General features: G+C 45.9%; 1 protein-coding gene across 1 annotated transcript in view; it reads left to right on the forward strand.

Annotated features, from left to right (window-relative positions):
- LOC146621903 (dematin-like) overlaps positions 1 to 20819 on the forward strand; it is a 29560-nt gene that overhangs the window by 5054 nt on the left and 3687 nt on the right. The window contains exons 2-17 of the mRNA XM_085367625.1: positions 6505 to 6651; positions 6939 to 6996; positions 8595 to 8645; positions 10620 to 10654; positions 11086 to 11169; positions 11257 to 11385; positions 13257 to 13301; positions 14378 to 14564; positions 15197 to 15241; positions 15432 to 15584; positions 16000 to 16106; positions 17657 to 17762; positions 18408 to 18466; positions 18545 to 18595; positions 18917 to 18973; positions 19601 to 19681. Of these exons, the coding sequence (XP_085223751.1) occupies positions 10643 to 10654; positions 11086 to 11169; positions 11257 to 11385; positions 13257 to 13301; positions 14378 to 14564; positions 15197 to 15241; positions 15432 to 15584; positions 16000 to 16106; positions 17657 to 17762; positions 18408 to 18466; positions 18545 to 18595; positions 18917 to 18973; positions 19601 to 19681 (1116 nt within the window). The 5' untranslated portion in view covers positions 6505 to 6651; positions 6939 to 6996; positions 8595 to 8645; positions 10620 to 10642. The remainder of the gene's footprint in view (positions 1 to 6504; positions 6652 to 6938; positions 6997 to 8594; positions 8646 to 10619; positions 10655 to 11085; positions 11170 to 11256; positions 11386 to 13256; positions 13302 to 14377; positions 14565 to 15196; positions 15242 to 15431; positions 15585 to 15999; positions 16107 to 17656; positions 17763 to 18407; positions 18467 to 18544; positions 18596 to 18916; positions 18974 to 19600; positions 19682 to 20819) is intronic.

Consider the following 20819-nt stretch of genomic DNA (forward strand, 5'->3'; position numbering starts at 1 on the left):
CAAAAGAGTGAACTGTGGTTCACAAACGGGCAAAGTTGCCAGTCCTAGGCAACAATTGGAGCATAATTGCTCAGTGGTGTCATTTGGTGAATGTCAGAGGTCACCTAATTATGAGATGCCACCTGTTGACAATCTTTCAGGTCCAGATGACCTGCAGTGTGACACACTGTGTACAACACAAACATTCAAACCTGCACCTCTGACTAACCAGCATACCTGTCGCCATGACCTAGCGAAGAAGCGTCTGAAAAGTGAAAGGCCTTTTAGCTGTTCGCTGGGTTCTCCATATGTGAAGGCTCAAAACACACCTGGCTGTCGCTTTGGACACTATTTTGAGGGACTTGAGCCAACCCGTTCAGTGTTCGACCCATCAAAAAGGTCAGTTTTGGCAGGCTATGCCTAACCGTTATTATGGTGCATGGTAAGTGATATGTTTAAAAGTTGGGTAGGACGTTCTGTGACAGACCACTGGTTTGTATTTATGGAGGGGCTGTTACGGCCCTAGCTGGGCCCCCTGATACTGCCCTTGTGTGGGCGTGGTGTTTTTCTCCGCCTCCTCCTCTCTTGCTCTTTTTTATACACATATATCCTGTCGCAGATTATTTGAATAACAAAGAAATTAAGACATAAGATTTGTATTATTTTATAATTGATTAAATTCAATATCTCAAACCAAGCACTGCATCTTTTTATGGGTGCTGCAAATATAAACAAAGCTTATATGCAGTGAATGTGTTTTTGCTATTACAACAATTATACAAACATATAAAGAACATTTAGCTTTTTTTCTCCCCCTCATAAACACAAAAACCCTCCAGTTTACATAAGGTGACTGGGTAACGTGAACAAAAAATCCCAGCCTCGGATGTGGTCGCTCTTCTCGGTCAGGAAAAGCTTCACAGAAGACTTCCACATCCTCCAATCAACATTATGGAATCCCAATAAAATAAACTGTTCTGAGCTCCCGCTCGGAGGTCGGCATTTTCTTCTTCTGGAGTCACCTTGATGACTCTTCTAGCTTTCATGTGGGGACGTAACACTGTGTTTCCGTCATACACGACCGTGTGTGCGCTGAGCGTGGCTGCTCGTGTGTGTCTCGTGCAGTTAACATTCTCCTGCTGTCGTGGTTTTTGGGCTCTTGGTGGAAAATCATCTGCGTCTGTAAATCTTTCACATATCCAGAGGCGCACGCTAGTCTGTGGAGTCCTCAGAGGCGTCCCGTATGCTCGTAGAGTCCCTGAACGCCTCGCCGTGCTGCGTGGGCGCTCTTCTTCTCTATTTCTGGACACATGAGTCATCTTCACTCATGTTATACAACAGCAAGTTTGGGGCTTTGCTGCAGCGCGTACAGGAACCTGCTGGAGGTGCAGCTGTGAGCTAACGGCTGCGTTCGCTCTAATCTGAAGGTTTGTGTTGCAGCTTCCTCCCCTGCGTCTGCCGCAGAGACGCTGGACGCCAGTCTGTTCAGTGATGGTGAGGAGTTTGATTCATTGTCTTCTTGTTGCTTCGCGGCGTGAGGCCGTCGCCTTGAGCGCAGACAAACACTGCAGAGCTGTCACTGTCAGCGCGCTGAGGTCTGAGGGAGCCTTCGATTTTCCAGAGATCTGATTGGTCAGTCGGCGGTGGTTTTGTACCTGCTGACCTCTGACCTCAGATCAGAGCAGGTTAGGTGTGCAGCATGACCCTGAACCTGTCACAGCAGATGGCCCCGCCCCTCCCTGAGCGTGCTCCAGTTTTTTGTTCCTACTCTCACCAAGTGCTCGCTCTCGGGAGCTCGTCTGATTGTCTCGTTGTATTACTGTGAAGCAGCAGCTTCCAGCTGTCACCCTCTGAGGGTCTGAGTCAGGGGGCGGGGCTCCTGGCGCCTAACGTGACTTCAGGGACGTGTTGTGGTGTTCTGGGCTCCAGTTTAATCCTCGGGTTGTAAAAGTGCAGCCTGGTCCTTTAATACCACGACGGAGGCCTCGGCTCTTATCTGCGAGTGCAGCAGGGGGCCGAGGAGGCGACGGGGGGCTGTCGATGCTGTGAGGATGAGGCAGGGGGCGGAGCTGCAGGCCTTTAGGCTGCAGGAATTTTAAGTGTCGGCTGATATCCTGCAGCCGGGCGAGCTTCAGAACAACACGTTCAGAACGACCCCGACGCTTCACAGTGACCTGTTTTTATTCCACACAGCTGCAAATCAAACCTGTCACATGATCAAATAAAATATGGCTTCCTTAAAACAGCGAGAGAGAAGGACAGAAGGAACGAGTTAATGTTAAAGGAAAGGAAACTAGGACAGGAGGGATGGAAACAGGAAGCATGGAGAGGAAGGGAGATAAGCAAGGCAAGGGAAAAGAAAGGAAGGAGGTAGGAAATGGATAAAGGTGACAAAGAAGGAAATAAGAGAGTAGAGAGGGAAGGAAACAGTTAAAGAATCAAAGAAGGAGAGAGGGAACAGGGTGGAAAAAAGAGAATGGAAGGAAAGGTGGTAAGGAAAGAATGAGAGATATAACGAAGGAAACAGAAGTTTGGAAAGGAAATAGAAAACTTTAAGGAAGAGATTAAAAGGAAAGGAGGGAGGAAGGTAGCGAGAGAAGGAAGTGAGGAAAAAAGAGACACTAGCAAGGAAGCAAGGAAGGAAGGACAGAGCCTGCATAAAGACACACGAATAGATCTGACAGAAGAAGGGATGAAAGGAGGTGGTAGGGAATAAGTAAAGGATATGAAGCAAGGAAAGAAAGGGGACAAAAACAAAATGTTGGAGAAGGGAGAAAGGATGTAGGAAATAAAAAGGAAGCATGAATGGTAGAGATTTGGCAAAAAACAAGAAGATGAAATGAAGAAGGGAATAGGAAAGGGAGGGAGGAAGGAAGGATGAGTCTGGGTCTGTTCGGGGCAGAGTGTCAAATCTCCGCCTCAGAAACCTCACGAGGATCGGAGGCGAGACAGACGCTGGCGGGGCGCCGTAAAAACCAGCGTTTCCTGTTTGGTTTTATTAGTTTATCAGGAAAACGAATCCAAACTTTGACGTGAAGACGCAACAAAAACAGCTGATTTCATCTCTTCTTCTGCTGGAAATAAAGAAACGTTTAAACTTCCTGTCAGATCAAACACGCCACAGACACTGTGATGTCATCCGCATCGGCCAATGAGAGCAGCCGTTACATAAACGATGATAGGCTGGGTGTGGTCACGTCTCTGTGAGCGGAGATAAGACGCTGCCAACACACACACACACACACACACACACACAAGCCTGTTCAGCTATCTTAGTGAGGACCTTCATTGACAGCTTGCCATCCCCAGTGTGTGAATGACTGAATGTGTAAAGCGCTGTACAAATACAGGTTATTTACCATAATGCTTTCCCTAGCCCCTTACCCTAACCATTAAAAATGAATGGCTAACCATAAACCTGACCATGACTTAATTGTGACACTAAAACCACATTCTGAGCCTCAAAAAGGCTTCAAACTTGTGTCCTCACAAGTGACTGTTGGTTCTGGTTAGAGATGGCACGATACCACTTTTTTATGTCCGACACTGATATCACAAATTTGGATATCTGCCGCTGCCGATATGAATCCAATTTAGTGTGTTTTTTAATCAATAAAACAGTTTTTTTTTTAATATCTTGCCACATTTTGTATAAGTTCAAACTCAAGTTAAAAAAAACACTAAAGCTATTCTGTTATACCTGCATGTAAAAAATACACTGCACCCAAAATATTTCATCGTTCAGCAAAACTGATCAATCTAATAAACTTAAACCTACACCATCCTCCCTATTCTGGTGTTTTAAAGAGTACTTAGCAGAAATATTAAACAACCTGACTAATAGGGTTGCAAACTCCCAGCAAAAAACTCCACCTCATGATGCTTAATCGACGTAATCAACTTTAATTTGATGCAGTGTGGAAAAATGCACAGAAATCAATTATTTTTCAAGAATAATTAAATAGATTCAACATCTTTCTTCTACAGAACTGCAGACTGCACAGATGGTATCTTCCCAAAGGAAAAAGTACTATAGCTTACTAGGGTATATTAGACTTAACAGTTACTATATACAGTAATGGACTTCTATACATCAGATTAAAACTTTGGGTGTAAGATTCAGATAATTATTTATTAAAAGCTCGACATTTTAAATGAGAATAAGAAAGAAAAGTATGTCTTTGTGCCCCTTTTCCCTGTTCATGCCCTATCGGCCCCCCTGGCTAAACTTTGCTAGATCCGCCCCTGCACAGTTACCAGCGTCAGCTACGTAGAAAAAGATCCTGGTGTAGAAAGTAATATTAAATAAATTCTAACAACAGCTGATCAAGCTTAAACGTGCTGCTGTTGTTCAGCCGCTGGTTTCCTCTTTCTGGTGCAAAGTGGACCAAAAACAATGAAGAGAGACGATCAGCTGATCATTGATCAGTTTCATGATTGAAGTAGCAGCAAGAAGAGGCAGTCGCTCCATATATCGCTTGTTAAGCTTTACGTGGGAATGCTTTACAAACATTCAGAGACGAACTTACACACTTGCTTTACTTCTCTCGGGGAAAACTTCCTCGGAGATGAAATGCTGGTTTGAGGCTACAAACACACACAGCCGCTCTATCACGTGAGCACACTGCTCCCACGTGCTACGGTTATGAGCCGAGTTACGCCGTGTCGCAAGTTTTGTGAGGTGTTTTTTTAGAGAGACCAGTCTGTGTATCAGGCTGTTTAACATGGGAGTCTATGGGACTGACTCGCTGCTGCCCCTGCTGCACGTCAGAGGAACTGCAGGTTTTGGTGCTTCAGTGTTGGTTTCATTCTTTAGCCCTGAAGTTGCTGCTCAGTCTCTGAATCCTCTTTAAACACGTCTTCTTCTCTGTTAGATGAGTTGGTGTATCTGCTGACGTGTAGAGTCCGACTTCTTTCACTGAGAGCTCAGTGGATGTTTGAGGACCGTGAAGCTGTGACTCGGCACTTTTCAGTGTCTGACCCACTTCCTGCATCACGACTCGACACGAGGAGGGTCGTCGGTGTGGCTCTGAAACTGCAGCTTTCGATTGGATTGTTTTGTGCACCAAATGCATGGGACTCTTCATGTGGTTCTTTTACACATTTATTTGTGTCATTGCCTTAAAAGTTCAGACAGGAAGTAGTTCCTTTGAGTTGTTTGTAGTTGGTGGATGTGTTTGTTGTTTATTTCTGACTGCACAGCTCAAAATAAGCCTGCCAGTGGTCTTCTGTCTGAAACAAGCTGTTTTAGCTCCTCCCCCTTTAAGCCACATTTCTACTGATTGGCCACCACTCTCAAACAGATTTGAGCAGCAGGTGAGTGCATCACGTGCCTTCATAAGAATATGCTTTTCTTTAAGACCAACAACAGAAATGCAGGATTCTGATGGAGGAAGCCGGAGAACCAACGCAGAGTCCACAGTGTTGGATTCATACCTGTGTTCATGTTAAACACACGCATGTCAAACTGCAGCCTTCAGTGTCCACATATTTGTGGTCCTGGCTGTATGAACAGTCACTAACAGGTCATTAATAATTAGCATCACTGAGACGATCCTCTGCAGCTCTGGGCTTAAAAATGGCTCCAGTGACATAAAGAGATGCTGTAGAAACATTTATTCCATTAAATATTACAGACGCGCTTCTGTGCACTCGTTTCTTCTTTCTCGCGCTCTGCAGACGTTTAAGGACGAGCGATTTGTCTGGAAACGAGAAACAAAGTCACCGGCTCGCTGACCTCAGCGGTCGTCTCTTCTTCTCTGACTCTTTGTGTTTGGATGTAAATTATTGGGCTGATTTCTCTGAGAGGGTCGTTAGTGCCGGTCACCGGCTTATTACAAACAAACTGGGCCCCGGAGAACAAGCGGTCCTCCGATGCACATTTAAACCTGCCATTTGTGCCGACAGCATCTTTTATGTGAGCCGGGTTGCTGCTCGGTGCTGCATTCACCTAAAAGTCCTCAGTAAGACAAGCAGAAGTTTTCCTACAGTCTGAATTCTTCTGTTGCCTCGTTGCTTCGAGGCGTCTCACAGCTCCGACGCCGCCACATTTAGCACCAGCTCACAGTCCTGCGGCGGCCCGCTCAGGTCGCTGATGTTGACGAGAGGACAGCTAACGTTCGTATCTGTGGATTAATGCGATTGTTTCGGTGTCAGTAACGAGTGTGACATCCTGGTGTGCCAGTCTCTGGTGCGAGCTGAGGAGCGTGTGCTCCCCTTCCTCTCGTCGTGTTTTCCATCCAGATGAAGGGAAGTAAAGACAAACAGATGCAGGAGGCGGTTTTCTTGGACTCTCTGCAGGAACTTAGTTTAAGCTCTCAGGCAGAGCGGCCGGGTGGGGTTTACCTGAGGCCGTGACCCCTGCTGTGTCACGGTGGTCTGATGGTGGGCGGTCCGCGTTGGTGCAGCATCTCTTTGTTTCTCTCTCCCACATTTGTGCCAGACGATTGGACGGCCATGTGCGGTAACCTAGCAACCCCTAGATATCTCCCAGCATTCCTCTGAGTTATCTCCTGTGTGTCCCAGCAGACCTGCAGAGCAAAAGAAACTCCCCCTCAGCCCGCAGGAGGCTGCGTTCGCTGTCTGCACCCACGGTAGGACAGCAGGCCGTCTTCGAGGATTTCATTTCAAAGTTCATCACCTGCCCGCATCATCGCTTAGCAACGACACAACGTGAGTCTGAAAATAGATGCAGAGCCTCAGCATGAAGCTCCGCCTCTGCTCAGAGGTCCATTCAGATATTCGGAGGACTTTCCCCCGATGATGGGTCACACATGAACTGGCTGCATTTCTATTTTTAGCCCCTCACCTGCCGCCAGGCCTGCGCTCACCTGTCTGCTGCAAACACGTGAATCTGAAGGAGGCTGTCCGTCCTCGGACAGCCTCCTTCAGGCTCATTTGTGTCATTCTCTCTTGTTTCTGCTGCTTCTTCTGAAATCACATCTTTGGTTTTGTTCCAGGAGACGCTGAGCTGATGGATTCGTGGTCCTGAGAAGGAAATCGGCAGAAATCGAACATGTAAGTTGATGTTTTTTAATAAAGATCTTTAAATTGTTGCTGGTCTGACGTGTCTGGCAGTTTATTACAGAGGTGATCCATCACAGTGATCAGCACGCACTGACTGAGCTGATACCTGACTCCTTCACCTTATTGATCACAGTATTGATCACCAGGAGTCCTAGACTGTAATTAAACTCTCTCCAGAGACACTGATCTCTTTCTTGCCTTGAATTTGCTTTTTAATAAATGAAGGTCAGAGAGTGAACAACAAGCAACAGCTTGGTTATCAAACTGCTTCCAGCTTTGAATGGGAGCATCACACAGACTCAGATACCCTCTAAACACCAACATCCAATGAAAATCCTAGAATTTATGTCAAAGGAACCAGAGCTCCGCCTTCCTGGACGCTCTGTTAGCAGCCATATTATTGGTCACATGATGTCATTAAAAAGCTCCAAAAGGCTCCAACAGCACGAACACGGTCCACAGGTCCAGTTCAGGTGAAGCTAGCAGACAGCTAGCAGCTACAGCCACCTGTCAGCCAAAGAGGCCACGCCCCTAACTTTAAGCCTCAGTACGATTTAAACAGGTGAGTCAAACAGGTGTCACGAAGGAGGAAACTGTCCACAGAGACAAACAGTTTGTGTATCCAGCTGTAAACATGTTTGTTTCTGCTGTAAAGTTTTAACATGAGTATGGGACTGACTCACTGCCGCCCCTGCTGGATGCTGGAGGAACTGCAGGATTTGATGCTCCAGCGTTAGCTTCATTCAGGCCCAGAGGTCCCTGCCTGGTTTCACTCTGCTTATTCATCATCATCAGTGATACTGGACACCAGCAGAGATCAATACTGGGAGGGAGGATGGGTCAGAGATCGCCCTGTCTGAACAAAATCTGTGAATCCCATCATAGAGACACACGATACGTCTTTATTGATTCAGCTCAAAGTCTCGTTCACATCACAAACCTCCTTTCAACAGAGACCCAAGAGTGCAGCAGCACTGTAACAGGTATACATATTATACATGTTGTAACGTGGAGACACAAATGTAGAGACAACAGCTGGATGGTCACACAGACCGTGACGTGGGCTTAAAACGGGCTTCAAATCCTCCATCGTCAACACTGCTGTGGATTATCCCAGGAACCAGGGCAGCGTCTGGAACAGCTCTTTGTACCTGATTCTGTTCTGACTTTAAACCCAACTTCAGCTGAGTTTAATGGGACAGAACAACAGCAGAGGATTTTCAACTCTGAAGGACAGAAGGGTAGAGGACGTGAAAACTTCCAGAAACTTCTTCAGAAATGATTTAGAAATGTGAAAGTCTGAATCATGTCTGACGTAACTGGTGACAAACTGAGTAAATGTTGACAAAAATGTCATTTTATAGTTTTGAAACTGCTGATAAAGATTAAGAATACTTATTTAAAACAAACTTTTTGTTATTATTCAATCCGAGAACTTCACGTGTTAATTTACAGATTTATAAACGTATAAAAGTCTCACTGTTTAGTTTCCTGCTGCATCTGATTATATTGGTGAGAACCAGTAAAAAATAAAGTGTTAATATTATGATCATGAGTTTGTCCCAGCGACACCTCTGTTTGTGTTTCAGGTGCTGAAGAGACCCGAAGACGAACAGACATGATCCCTTTATCTCCCTGAGGTAACCCCACACACACACACACACACACACACACACACTCTCTGCTGGCTGACCGCTTGTTACCCAGGTTTCCTTGCTCATGTGTTTGTGTGTGTGTGACAAAGCTGTGGACTCTGGAATAATCCCTTTGTGTCCGTCGGCCACGTCAGACAATGCCGGACTGGAAACCCTGCAGCTGCTGCAGAGCGCTGAGTGTCAGTAATCTGACAGCACGCCGTCATTTAGAGCTCATTTCATTTGTGATCTCAGTGCAGAGGCCCTGGGCGTGGTCAGCCTGGCAGCTGTAGCACAGCGGTCTCCTGCACATGCTCTGTGAAGGCTGCTGTTAAACAGATAACGGCTGGTGAACAGTGAGTCTGAATGGCTTTCAGAGCCATGTTTGTTTCTTTAGCGTCTTTTTCTGCATTTCCCTGATTTATAAGGCTTAATCATTAGATATGAGCCCCTCTGCAGGCTTTCTGGAAATTGGGAGGTGTCTTGTTTTAGCCGGAGGATGAGGGATGCACCAAGGCCCAGGACAGGATAGAGAAGGATCCACAGGGTCACAGCGTTCCTCACGCCGGGGGTTATTGACCCTGTGCACGAGACAATGCTAACTTCCTGGTTTGAGACCGGATGTGGGGTTGTGCATTTCTGGTAGCTTTACTTTGCGGTCAATCGCTTCTGCAAAGATATATCCTCCACAATCATGTCCAAAACTCGAAAACGGAAAGATGGCGTTAAGTTACAAAGAGAAGGTGGGAACACTCACCGCTGCTGTGTCATAAAAAATCTAATGATCAGTTTAAAGCGTTTAGATCGATCAGCTGTTTACATCACTCAACACAAGCAGAACTGCATCACTGCAGCAGAAGACACATCGTCCACATTCAGAAGCACATCTCTGTATAGTGACTGGTCTCATGATCTAAACAGGCAAATGTTCAGCATTCAAACTACAGGTGAAGAACAGTCAAACCAGATGTTTCCCCGTTATGTTGATATCAGCTAGTCCAGTACACACCTACACAGCATGTTAACAAACCCTGAAAACAGCCACACAAAATGAATGATTGTAATGGTTTCTATACATTAGTATGTAGGAAGGGTATGTTGTGACTTACCTTCAAAATTACAGCGGTCCCTCACTATAACGCTCTTCACCTTTCACCTCGCTGTTTCGCAGATTTTTTTAGTGCAAGTTTGCTGCTTATTTTTACAGCACATTGTGTCCTGCGTCCTGATCGCTGCAGACGATCTCCTCTGTGACGTCTCTCCTGTACAGTACAGAATCGCTGCATCGATGCTAGCAGTGTGACTCTGCAGTGCAGCGCTGTATGTCCACGATGTCCACCAAACGTTTTGCACCGTCAAAAATAAAATTGGCTCCTTGATTTCACCTCTCGCTGGTTATTTTTAGAACATAACACCCGCGATAAACGAGGGACAGCTGAGAAATATAACATTTGAATCCATTTTCTCTTTTGCTCTGAGGCGCGGGGGAAAATATCGACAAGTCGATGAACATCATTTACAGATATGTTGGGTAAATGCCCGAGACATCTATAGAAATGTAAATCGCCGCTTGATTCATTCATTTGGTTAACTTGTTTTGGACCGTAAACCAGGCGCGAATACGACACCGGAAACAAAGCTCCCCACAGGAGTTTCCACACCGGACGTAGCATATGCTAACGTGCACATAGTCAATCTACTGTTCGTATCAGCGCGAGGCTCTGCTCAGTGTGGGCCTTTCTATCACAGACAGAAACACTGATGCACAGCAGCACACAGTAAAAGAACACAAAAGGAGATTGTTGTCAGACTCATGTTTCATGTGTGGACCAGAGCAGCTGATACACGTGTTGATGTGAGAAAGGTTGGTGGAAAGTTTCCCATGATGCCTCACTCTTTCTGGCCTCTCCTGCTTTGTCATGCTGAAACGTCTGACTTGTTATTCTTTATTTAACATCATGTTTTGTGTGTCTCCTTCAGGAACTGACCAATCAGTAGTCAGGATGATGCCCAAGGTAAACCACACCTTTCTTTTGCTGATAGTTGTCGGGGGGGAGGGGGGGCGTGTTGTTGAGATGCTGCAGCGTGACGATGTTTCTGCTGAATGATCACGATGCTCAACAATAAAAACCAACAAGCGTTCTCCTGGTGGTTCAATAATGATGTTCCAGCTCAAAGATGAGTCGATGTTTGGTGTTGAAGTCCAGAGGTGCACGAGGAGGCGATGCTGAAGGGAGGATTTACATCTGGGCTGGTTTTTAATTTAACAAATAAAGTCACAGAACAATTCCAGCTTGGAAATAATAAAGCTGACAGAAGAAGCAGAACAGTGAGGACGTTTCTCCTGCTCCTTTAGGAAGGAAAGGTTCAAGTTAGGCTCTGGGTAAGAGGCAGTAATAGTCCTCACAAAGACACAAGAACAAGCGCGTGTGTGTGTGTGTGTTAGCAGCAGCTGGCGCAGACGTCTCCGGGGAGTGTGTTGTCGCTCAGAGGCACCGGCGTCCCAGGATCCCCTGCTGCTGCCATCGTGGTGAGATAAACACACCGTGATCGCGCTCTCGTACCCTTCAGATTAATCTGGAGGTAATAATCTGTAATCCCCCCCCGCTCTCCCCAGGCCAGAGTGGAGGACGGGGTTATCGGCTATAAGGACTTGGCAGCCTTACCGAGAGACAAAGCCATCCTGGACATCGAGAGACCCGATCTGATGATCTACCAGCCGCACTACAGCTACAGTCCTCTGGAGGTGACGTCTCCCTCCGGTCATAGTTTAGAGATTCCTGCTGACAGCTACAGTGGTGCTCTCTGGACGTCCTGCCTGATGGGGGCGCTGTTTAGATGAGGCACCGTGTGGAGCTCTGGCCTGGAAACATGTTCTCTAATATTATCCTGTTTCAGCTGAAGAGGTGGAGCCGATAGCTCCAGTTTGTCATTATTAGCGTGTTCTAACGTCACTGCAACCAACCGCCACAGTCAGCTGCGTCTTCTGCACGCGTGCTGGAGTTATTGTTTCAAAGCAGGCGTTTAAATACAGTCAGATCTTAATATCATCCTGTAAAACTGAAGCACATCACTGATGCTGGATTTGTAAAACAAAACAAGACAAAATTATTTGTTGTTGTTTTTTGTCTTAATGATTATTTTAGCTGTTTAGCTTCATTCACTCCTTTTTAGTGAGGACTGTCTCGTGGGCGCCCTCTAGGTGAACTGCAGCCGGTGGGTCTGACGGGAGGAGACTCTGGAGCGGGCGGTGGTCGTATCATTGTTTAGTCATCGTGACTGTTTCTTCTTCACAGCTACAGATACTAAAGCTCAGATGTCCTTAGTGCATCTTTTGGTTGCTGGTTTGACTTTTCACAAGCAGCACGGCTCCGACATGCAGCTCAGAGACGACTGAGACGGATTAGAAGTCTTAATTCTGAATGAGCAGGCGTTTGTAGAAGCTATTATTTAACTTTGAGTTATTTAAATGGTGCAAATTTACTAAAAACTAAGTAAAGTGCAGATCCTGCTGGTTTCACTGTCCTTATAATGCAGCGTGTGATCAGATGTTTATGTGTAGCTAAATGCTACAGAAGCATTTAGCATCTACAGGGTCGGGCAGCTTGTAAAGTCCTGTTGTTCCATAGTTTCTTCTCGGTGCTTCCGGGACCTTTGTAGCTCAGCGCAGAGCCGGAGTCGTGGAAACCAGACGGCGTGGCAGCAGGTCGCTGCTCTGACAGTCGGCTGGTTAGCTCTGCGTCTGGCTGCAAACACGGACATCAATCTGCTGCTTAGAGAGCTGACAGCTCATGAAAACAGCTGAGCCCAGTGTGTGTGTGTGTGTGATTGTATTTTGTGGTGCAGATTGGGTCAGACAAAGAGAGATTGTGTGTCAGAATGCTTTTTGTGTTTTGTGTGCTGCACCTTCTTTCATCTGTTTTGTGGGGTTTTCGGTTGTTTTCCTGTTTTTGACTGTCCAGCACAGCGATCAGTGATTTCAGTCACAGTCTTGTGGTTACTGCAGACTGATGACTGAAACAAACAAAAGGCACTTTTTAAGCTCATGACACACGTTTGCTGCAGCTGTTGTCACAGCATTCAGACTGCACAGGTCTCCCCTGAAAAAGCTCCCGTTTGTTTTTAACAGCAGAGCCAGCCGAAGGAGGAGACTTCAACAAAGAGCTAAATGCTAAATGTTGATCATCTGCATATAAATGCACATTTACCTAAATGCGCCCCCTGCTGGGAGCCTTGTGGCCACTGTTTAAGTGCAAAGACTGAATTCTTTTAAGGAATCTGATTTCGGAGCTTCAGGTCTTCGTCTGCACTGCTGTCATCATCCAACTCTTTCTTTACTCTAAACAAATGCTTCTCTGATTTATGCTTCACATCACGTTACCGTGAAGCATTTCTGTGTCTGGATTTAATCGTTGGGTGTAAAGAACACTGCCACCTTCAGGTCAAAGTGTAAATTGCAATGTAATCCTCTAGAATTGACATTTGGTGCAATCGTTTAAAAAAAAGAAACGACTTCAGTGTCAGAAGCAGAGTTTGTGTTTGTGGAGCTTCGTCTTCATTCTCTGAATTTATTTTTAGCTTCGAGCGTTTCATCTATTTTTGCTTTTTTCTCCCCAGAGGTCCTTGTCTCCTCGCTCCATCTCTCCTCCTCCCTCCCCAGAGGTAAGACCCCCCCCCCCATTCTTTCTTTACATATCATCATATAGTTTATATTAGTTTCTTCCTGTTTACACTCAGAGACCTCTGCAACAAAACAAGCACTAGTGATGAGGTCAAAGGTCAGATCAGAGCCCTACAATGAAAGTGAGATATGGAAATGCAGACAATATAGGGTCTCATGACAGAAGCAGATCTCAGATGCTTTGTGGGCGTGTGACTGTGATGGGTTGTTATTAGCACAACATCGTCCTGTTGTTGTCTCAGACCAGCTTCTGTGAAAGTGATCCTGACGCTGAAGCATCTCAACATTAATGTGGTTCTGTTGGCATGTTTAACGAGGTTGTAGTCAGGAACATAGTGGAACCTCAGAAATGATGATGTCAGCGAGGAGGTCGTATACATCCCAGCGGTCACTGAGAAGGTTTGATGCTTCTTTTACAGGTTTCAGCTTCTAAACAACCTTTCGAACAGTTTAGGGATGATGTGTGTGAAGTTCTTTGTTTGAGGCTTACGAGGCTGCAGTAATCGGTTCGGACGGCATCCTTCCAGGCATACTCAGATTACTTAGAGTCATATTTTGGGTAGCTCTTCTTCACACTGACTCTGTTGGTCATTTAGAGCATTGACGAGGGGCGTCCTAAGAGTCACTGCGTTTCTTTTAAGGCTGTAAAGTGTTAGTTCAAGGAATCCTCGAGGAGGTTGAAGTCATGTGAAGTAGTTTCTCATAAGTTATCTTTAAACGAGGCTCTAGTTATCAATCAGGAGATCCTAAAGGTCTCTTAGGTGCTTCTACTAACACTAAAAGAGGTTCTTTGGTTAATGAGGGACGACCGTGTCTTCAAGGTTTACTCTGTAAAGGTTCAAGAGGCCTCCAATTCTGATTGAGGACCATTAAGTAGTGGTAGTAATGGAGGAGGTCTTGCTTTGATGGTCGTATCGATGCAGTTGGCATCATGTCTTAGAAAGTCCTCATGGGGATGCCCTGCATGTTCATTAGAAGGTTCTGAGGAGGATCACCGGCTCTGCCTTCACATTTCCCCACCGACACGCTTTTAAAATACCGTCCTCTGTGTTTCCAGAATCTGTCCAAGGAGACAAGGGAGTGGCTTGAGAGCCGATCACCTGGAGGGTCCTCGCCTGGTTCCACCATCCCGAGCACCAGAACCCACAGCACACACACCCCGTCAACGCCAAACACACCAACCACACCCAACGCACACTCGTCTGGTACTGTGAAGAGCACCGTGCAGCATTTCCACAGGCCAGGTAAACACGAGCTTCCACAAGCCGGACTCACCCCACTGACTGTGGGGAACAGTACTGAAGGGTGCAGATGTAGCTCCATCAGCTAGGTTTTCACCCAGTTAGCAACAGCATCTCCATCAGGTGACTTATTTCTTCAAACACGTGTGTTTACCCTGTGGGAGGGGCTACAACGAGAAATTCAGAGATTCCCAGATGAGCTTCAGTGATTCGTCAGCACAGCATCCACGTCTGAGACGTGTTAGCCGCTAATGTCAGGACCAGAAAAGACAACTATTGGGATTATTAGTTGATTTGTGAGCAGTGAAACTGAATTAGAGTTTGTGCACACAGACCGCCTCCAGATGCTGATGACGTTTGGTCCACATCTGGAGTTCTCTATGTCCCACTGTGCTGACTAAGAGAGTCCAGTTTGCACCGTACATGCACCACCAGTCAGGTGTGCTGTGATACTTGGACCACACGTCATTAACCAACGAAAAGATCTGCACCTGAAACTCAGTCAGACCCAAGAAGTGCAACAAGTCCCAGATGTGCCGTCCTCTGGAGCTCATGTTCACCCTGTGAACCAGTAATTATTGTTTAGCAAGCAAAGAAGAGCACAGGTGTCACACATGTGATTTTATTGTTTTCAGAAAATGGTACCAACATCTACAAGAAGCCTCCCATCTACAAACAGGGTGAGTCACTGAGGTTCAAATCGATTTCAGAATAAAAGCTGCAATAAATGTATCGCTGAACATAATGAAAACAGAGTGAATGTGGGTCAGCTGCTGTCCTGTGAACAGCACGCCGCCTTTCACTGTGTTTAATCTGCTTTAACATGCACTGTGCATGTGTGTGTGTGTGTGTGTGTGTGTGTGTGCACAGATGTGTCGTCCTCTTCGGTCCCTCAGGGGAAACACATCGAGGATTTGATCATCGAGTCTTCAAAGTTTCCTGCAGCTCAGCCTCCAGACCCGAACCAGCCCTCCAAGATTGAGACCGACTACTGGCCCTGCCCCCCCTCGCTGGCCGTGATTGGTATGACCCAAACACACACACACACTCGTGCTTTCATATCTTAGTGAGGACATCTAAGTGACACGATGCTAGCCGCTCACTCTGGCCTAACTGTAACTCTGACACTTACACTTTGAGCCTCAAACATGCTTCAGACTCGTCAGCATTTAGTCCCCACAACTATAGTTGCATGGCAATTTCTGGTCCTCACAATGATGTTTAAACAAATGCATACATACACACACTCTGATCAATGAGACGCACCTTGTGCTACATTTACAGCTCATTACGAAAGTGGGATTTTCCAGGTTTTCATCTAAAAATCACGTCTGGCTTTAAATCCTGATTATTCCTGCTTCTTGTCACGTATTCGTCTCACTGTTCCCTTGGCTCCTCTCTTCTTCTCTCCTTTCCATAACTCCTCTCCTCTCAGCAGAAAAGGAATGGAAGAGGAAGGAGCAGAAAGTCGAGGAGGAGGAGGATGGAGAGCTGGATGATGAGCTGTGGGGACTCAGAAAGCTTCAGAAGCAAGAGCTGAACAAGGTGGGAGACCCGGAGCCAGCTGCAGGTGCAGATGAGCTGCAGCAGTTTGAAGTTGGTCAGGAATCACCAAAAATCACCTTCACTGTCAGAAAAGCAGGAAACAAGAAGCTGCTTTTAAAAACTCTCACAGTACGATGAATAAAGCATGAGGAGTGCTGCTGCGTCAGCTGCTGTTTGGTTGGTGGGAGACTGAAAACACTGACTTCATCATGGAGATCTGAATGTGTGCAGAGATAATCTGTGCACGGGTTAAACAGCTTTAAATGTGCTTTCACTGTCGTGTGTATCCTTTAGAGGCACGGCTCATTTCAAAATAAAAGCCACGTTTTTCCTGAAGAGCACTTCAGCTCCGTCAGAAACGTCTGTTTGCAGAATCGGCTGTGTCACTCTGCACGTCCCACAGACTGTATACAAAAGATGAACACGAGCCGTTGTTCTGGGCACTTTGCATTTTGCTGTCTAACGTTGGCTCCTCTTTCGCCTTTTTAAAAACGAGATGTGACCACGAGAAGCTGGAGGGCGGAGTCAAACACAGAGACCCGCTACTCAGTCAAATCCTCGAATTTCTCCCAACAGCTGAGCTCAGTCTGCTGTGACCTCACAGCAGCCATGTTATTGGTCACATGATGTCATTAAAACACAGAGGTCCCGTTCAGGTGAAGCTTAGCAGACAGCTAGCAGCTACAGTCACCTGTGTCACCATTCACCTGTCAGTCAAACAGGCCACGCCCCTCAAACTTTAAGCCTTAATAGGATTTAAACAGGTGAGTAATAAACAGCTGTTATGAAGGAGGAAATCCCCCACAGAGACAGAAGAGTCGGTGTATCAGGCTGTGAGCATGTTTAACATGGGAGTCTCTGGGACACTGCGCCCCCTGCTGGACACCAGAGGAGCTGCAGCGTGATTCTTCAGACCTGGAGGTTGATGTTTGGTCCTCTTCAGCTCTTATCGCGTGTTAGCTCGATGCTGAAGGGTCTGCTTCGGTGGAAGGAAAACGATCCCTGCGTGAAACTGCTCGATGCATTTTTCATTATTATTGTCTTTCTCAGACATGTGCAGATGTTGGGAAGGTTACTTTTAAAATGTTTTCCACTACAGATTACAGATTACATGCCCCAAAATGTATTCTGTAACATATTCCGTTACGTTACTCAATGAGAGTAACGTATTCTGAATACTTTGGATTACGGGGCGATCGTGGCTCAAGAGCTGACAGTTCCTCTTGTAATTGGAAGGTTGCCGGTTCGAGCCCCGGCTCAGACGGTCTCGGTCGTTGTGTCCTTGGGCGAGACACTTCACCTGTTGCCTACTGGTGGTGGTCAGGCCCGGTGGCGCCAGTGTCCGGCAGCCTCGCCTCTGTCAGTGCCCCAGGGTGGCTGTGGCTACAATGTAGCTGCCATCACCAGTGTGTGAATGACTGAATGTAGTGTAAAGTGCTTTAGGGTCCACAGGGATTAAGTAAAGCGCTATACAAACGCAGGCCATTTACTTAATATATTATTATGCTTTTTACAACTACAAGTCGTCTTCTGTTTCTGTCTCGTGTCAGATTCAGTCTAATCTGGGCAAAATCATCCTGAAGGAGGAGCTGGAGAAGTCTGCAGCGCCTCTGAGGAGGAAAACCCGCTCTTTACCAGAGCGCAGCCACAACGCCGGTACACACACACACACACACACACACTTGACATTTTTTGCGTTAGGTACAGATTTCAGAAAGAAAATACAAAAAATACAAATAAAACACAAAGAAATATAAAATAAGTAAGATAATACACAGTATGTGATTATGGGTTTGGTTGTGGAAAATATGCAAGACATAAACTTTATAGCTTAACATAACTATTCTACCACTACTTTGTGGAGACCAATAGTCACTCATGGTGACAAAGACGTCACAAAACCACAAAAATATCATTTAATACGAAGAAAATTTGCAAAGTCGAAGGAGTCTAAGCACTGTTAGTAAAAGTATCTGAACCTGAAATTCTTCTGATTTTATGAGCGTCACTTTTCAGAAAGTAAAGTGAACGAGGAAGTAAAATTTCTAAACAGCAAAACATTTTTAAAGTTTATCAGTTGTTGTAACTTTTGGTGCAAATTAAAAAACTGCAGTTTTAGTGTTTCAGGTTCAGATTTCAGTGAAGGCATCATGATGCATCGTGGAAACAGGAAGTGATGTCACCTGGTCACAGGTGACTGTCGTGACCTTTCAGAACAAAACATCTCCAGGTGGAAGGACTGATGCACATGTTGTGTAGCGTTTCCTTTCCCCCTCACAGCCCCTCCCCTCTGCTCTGCAGGGTCCAACGCCTCCAGGTCCGTGTATTTCCCAGCGCCCTCTAAGAGCGGCCTGTCCAGGGTGAGTATCCGCACACTCGCTGTGAGGTTTGACAACGAAGTCGAGCGAAGACAACAATCTGTTTGTGTTTGTTTGCAGCTGCGCTCGGCCGAGTTCAGCTCCTCGGAGAAACCTGCTGCAGGTACAAACGTCCGTCATTAAAGCTCAGGTTCAGGATTTTACAGGTGTAGTTTTACAGGTGTAGTTGTACACCTGTAAAACTACACCTGTGAAGTATTTTAGCATTTTGTGCTGAAAATTGAACTTGTACATCAGCACAAAACGTCCATTCTCAGACTCGACTTTTTTCCTGCATCAGTGAACTCGTAACAGAAAATAATGAAACTGTTTGTGTCTCTTTGTGTCTCTGCAGGGCTTCAGGTACACTTTCCATTATTTTAACCTTGTTTGCAGAAACTCCTGATGAATAATTGGTGCCGGTGTTCATCATACTGTTTGTTTTTGTGTCAGAACGGGGACTCGAGGATGGACAGAGGGAACTCTCTCCCCAGCATGCTGGAGCACAAGGTACAGAAAGTAGAGCTGCCGAAGCTCTGCCAAGCTACTCTTGGATCTTTATGATGTCATAGAGGGTATCTCTGAGCGTCAGTGTGAGATAAAGAAGGATTATTATGAACTGTCACTTGTGCAAAGCTGCCTTTATAGAATAAGAATATGGAATGAGCAGGGCGGATGTATTAAACATGTCCTGTTTCCACATAACTCAGGCGCAGCAAGCAGATGGTAAAATGGCCTGCATTTGTATAGCGCTTTTCTAGTCCATAGGACCCCAAAGCGCTTTACACTACATTCAGTCATTCACCCATTCACACACACATTCACACACTGGCGATAGCAAGCTACATTGTAGCCACAGCTGCCCTGGGGCGCACTGACAGAGGCGAGGCTGCCGGACACAGGCGCCACCGGGCCCTCTGACCACCACCAGCAGGCAAACACGGGGTTAGTATCTTGCCCAAGGACATTTGGCATGCAGCCAGGATGCAGCCTGGGATCGAACCACCGACCTTCTGATTAGTGGCTGACCTGAGCTACAGCCACCCAGATAAATGTGTGAGGCTGTTTCGTCCCATCAGCGGGACACGAGGACAATGTGGTTCTCACGTCACGTCTCCTCTGCGTGTCTGCGTGCAGGTTTATCCCTACGAGGTGCTGGTGGTGACTCACAGAGGACGCAGCAAACTGCCCCCCGGTGTGGATCGGACACAGCTGGAGGTAAAAAAATGACAAACAAGACCAAGTCTCTGTCGGTACGACTCGAGCTGCTGAACCTGTTCTGATATCAAACCACATCGTTATCGATATCCGGTCTTTTAGTCTGCTGTCATCAGCTGTTTCCAGGTCCAAACTCCGCTTCAGGTCCCAAAGTCACACAAACACTGCAGCATCACTGAGAGTTAAAAACTGTCTAAATTCTTTCATCATTAATAAAACGATCAGCGTTGCTGCTTTACCAGGTGTAACAAAGTTTAACATCCAGGCATCCATGAAAACAGGATTTATTACATTTAACAGAGTTAGAAGTTAGCAGGAAGTTAGCTCGCTAGCTTCCAGCTAAACATGATATAGCATGTTCTGACTGAGAGATTTCTGAAAAATTCAAACGTACAGCTCTGCTGTCACTTCCAACATAAATGAAGACAGAAAACTAAACAGCAGTGATGTTTGTAGTTGGGCTAGTTGGTATATAATGTTGTGCTACGTGATCGCTAGCTACACAGCTATGTTAGCATAACATTAGCACAGTGAAGCTGGAGGATGAAGCTAACACTTTTCCACTCGATAAAAGTTAACGTGAAGGTTCCTGATGGTTAGAGACAAATACAGTCGCAAGGCAGGATGCTGTAAACGGACCAAACTTCAGTCAGGAGAACAACTGAGATAATTCATCTACAATACGAGGTTAGTCATTAATGTACTGCTGCAGGGGCTGTAGTTACAGCAGAAGGGTTTAAACACTGAGCTTTAAAATGATTAGCGGCAATAAAAACTGAGAGAAGCCAACAGTGATCACTGACTGTTTCAGATTAAATAGAACAAGATACAAAACATGTTAAAAACACAACAGCCTTCATAAACTCAGAGTAGCTCGGACCAAAGCAGGGTTCATACGTCATCACTTAAAGACCGGACAGAGTCATCCAGGGTCCAGGGCGGGCCGTCACATCTCAGAAAATTCTGTTTTATATAATTAAACATTTATTGAAATTGACTGAGCGAGAATGTTTCTTCCTCTTATCTTTAAATATTCTCAGATGATCGACCGCTGGCTGTTTAGGACCACAACGCTAGAATCATATTTAATATTTGGCAGCTTCGTTAATAAACTCTTTGATGCTCGACGACCTTGGGT

This window comes from Diplotaxodon limnothrissa, linkage group LG12 (genome assembly GCF_057381915.1).
Source record: "Diplotaxodon limnothrissa isolate DT_005_m linkage group LG12, D_limnothrissa_male_GT1.1, whole genome shotgun sequence".
Taxonomy (NCBI): domain Eukaryota; kingdom Metazoa; phylum Chordata; class Actinopteri; order Cichliformes; family Cichlidae; genus Diplotaxodon; species Diplotaxodon limnothrissa.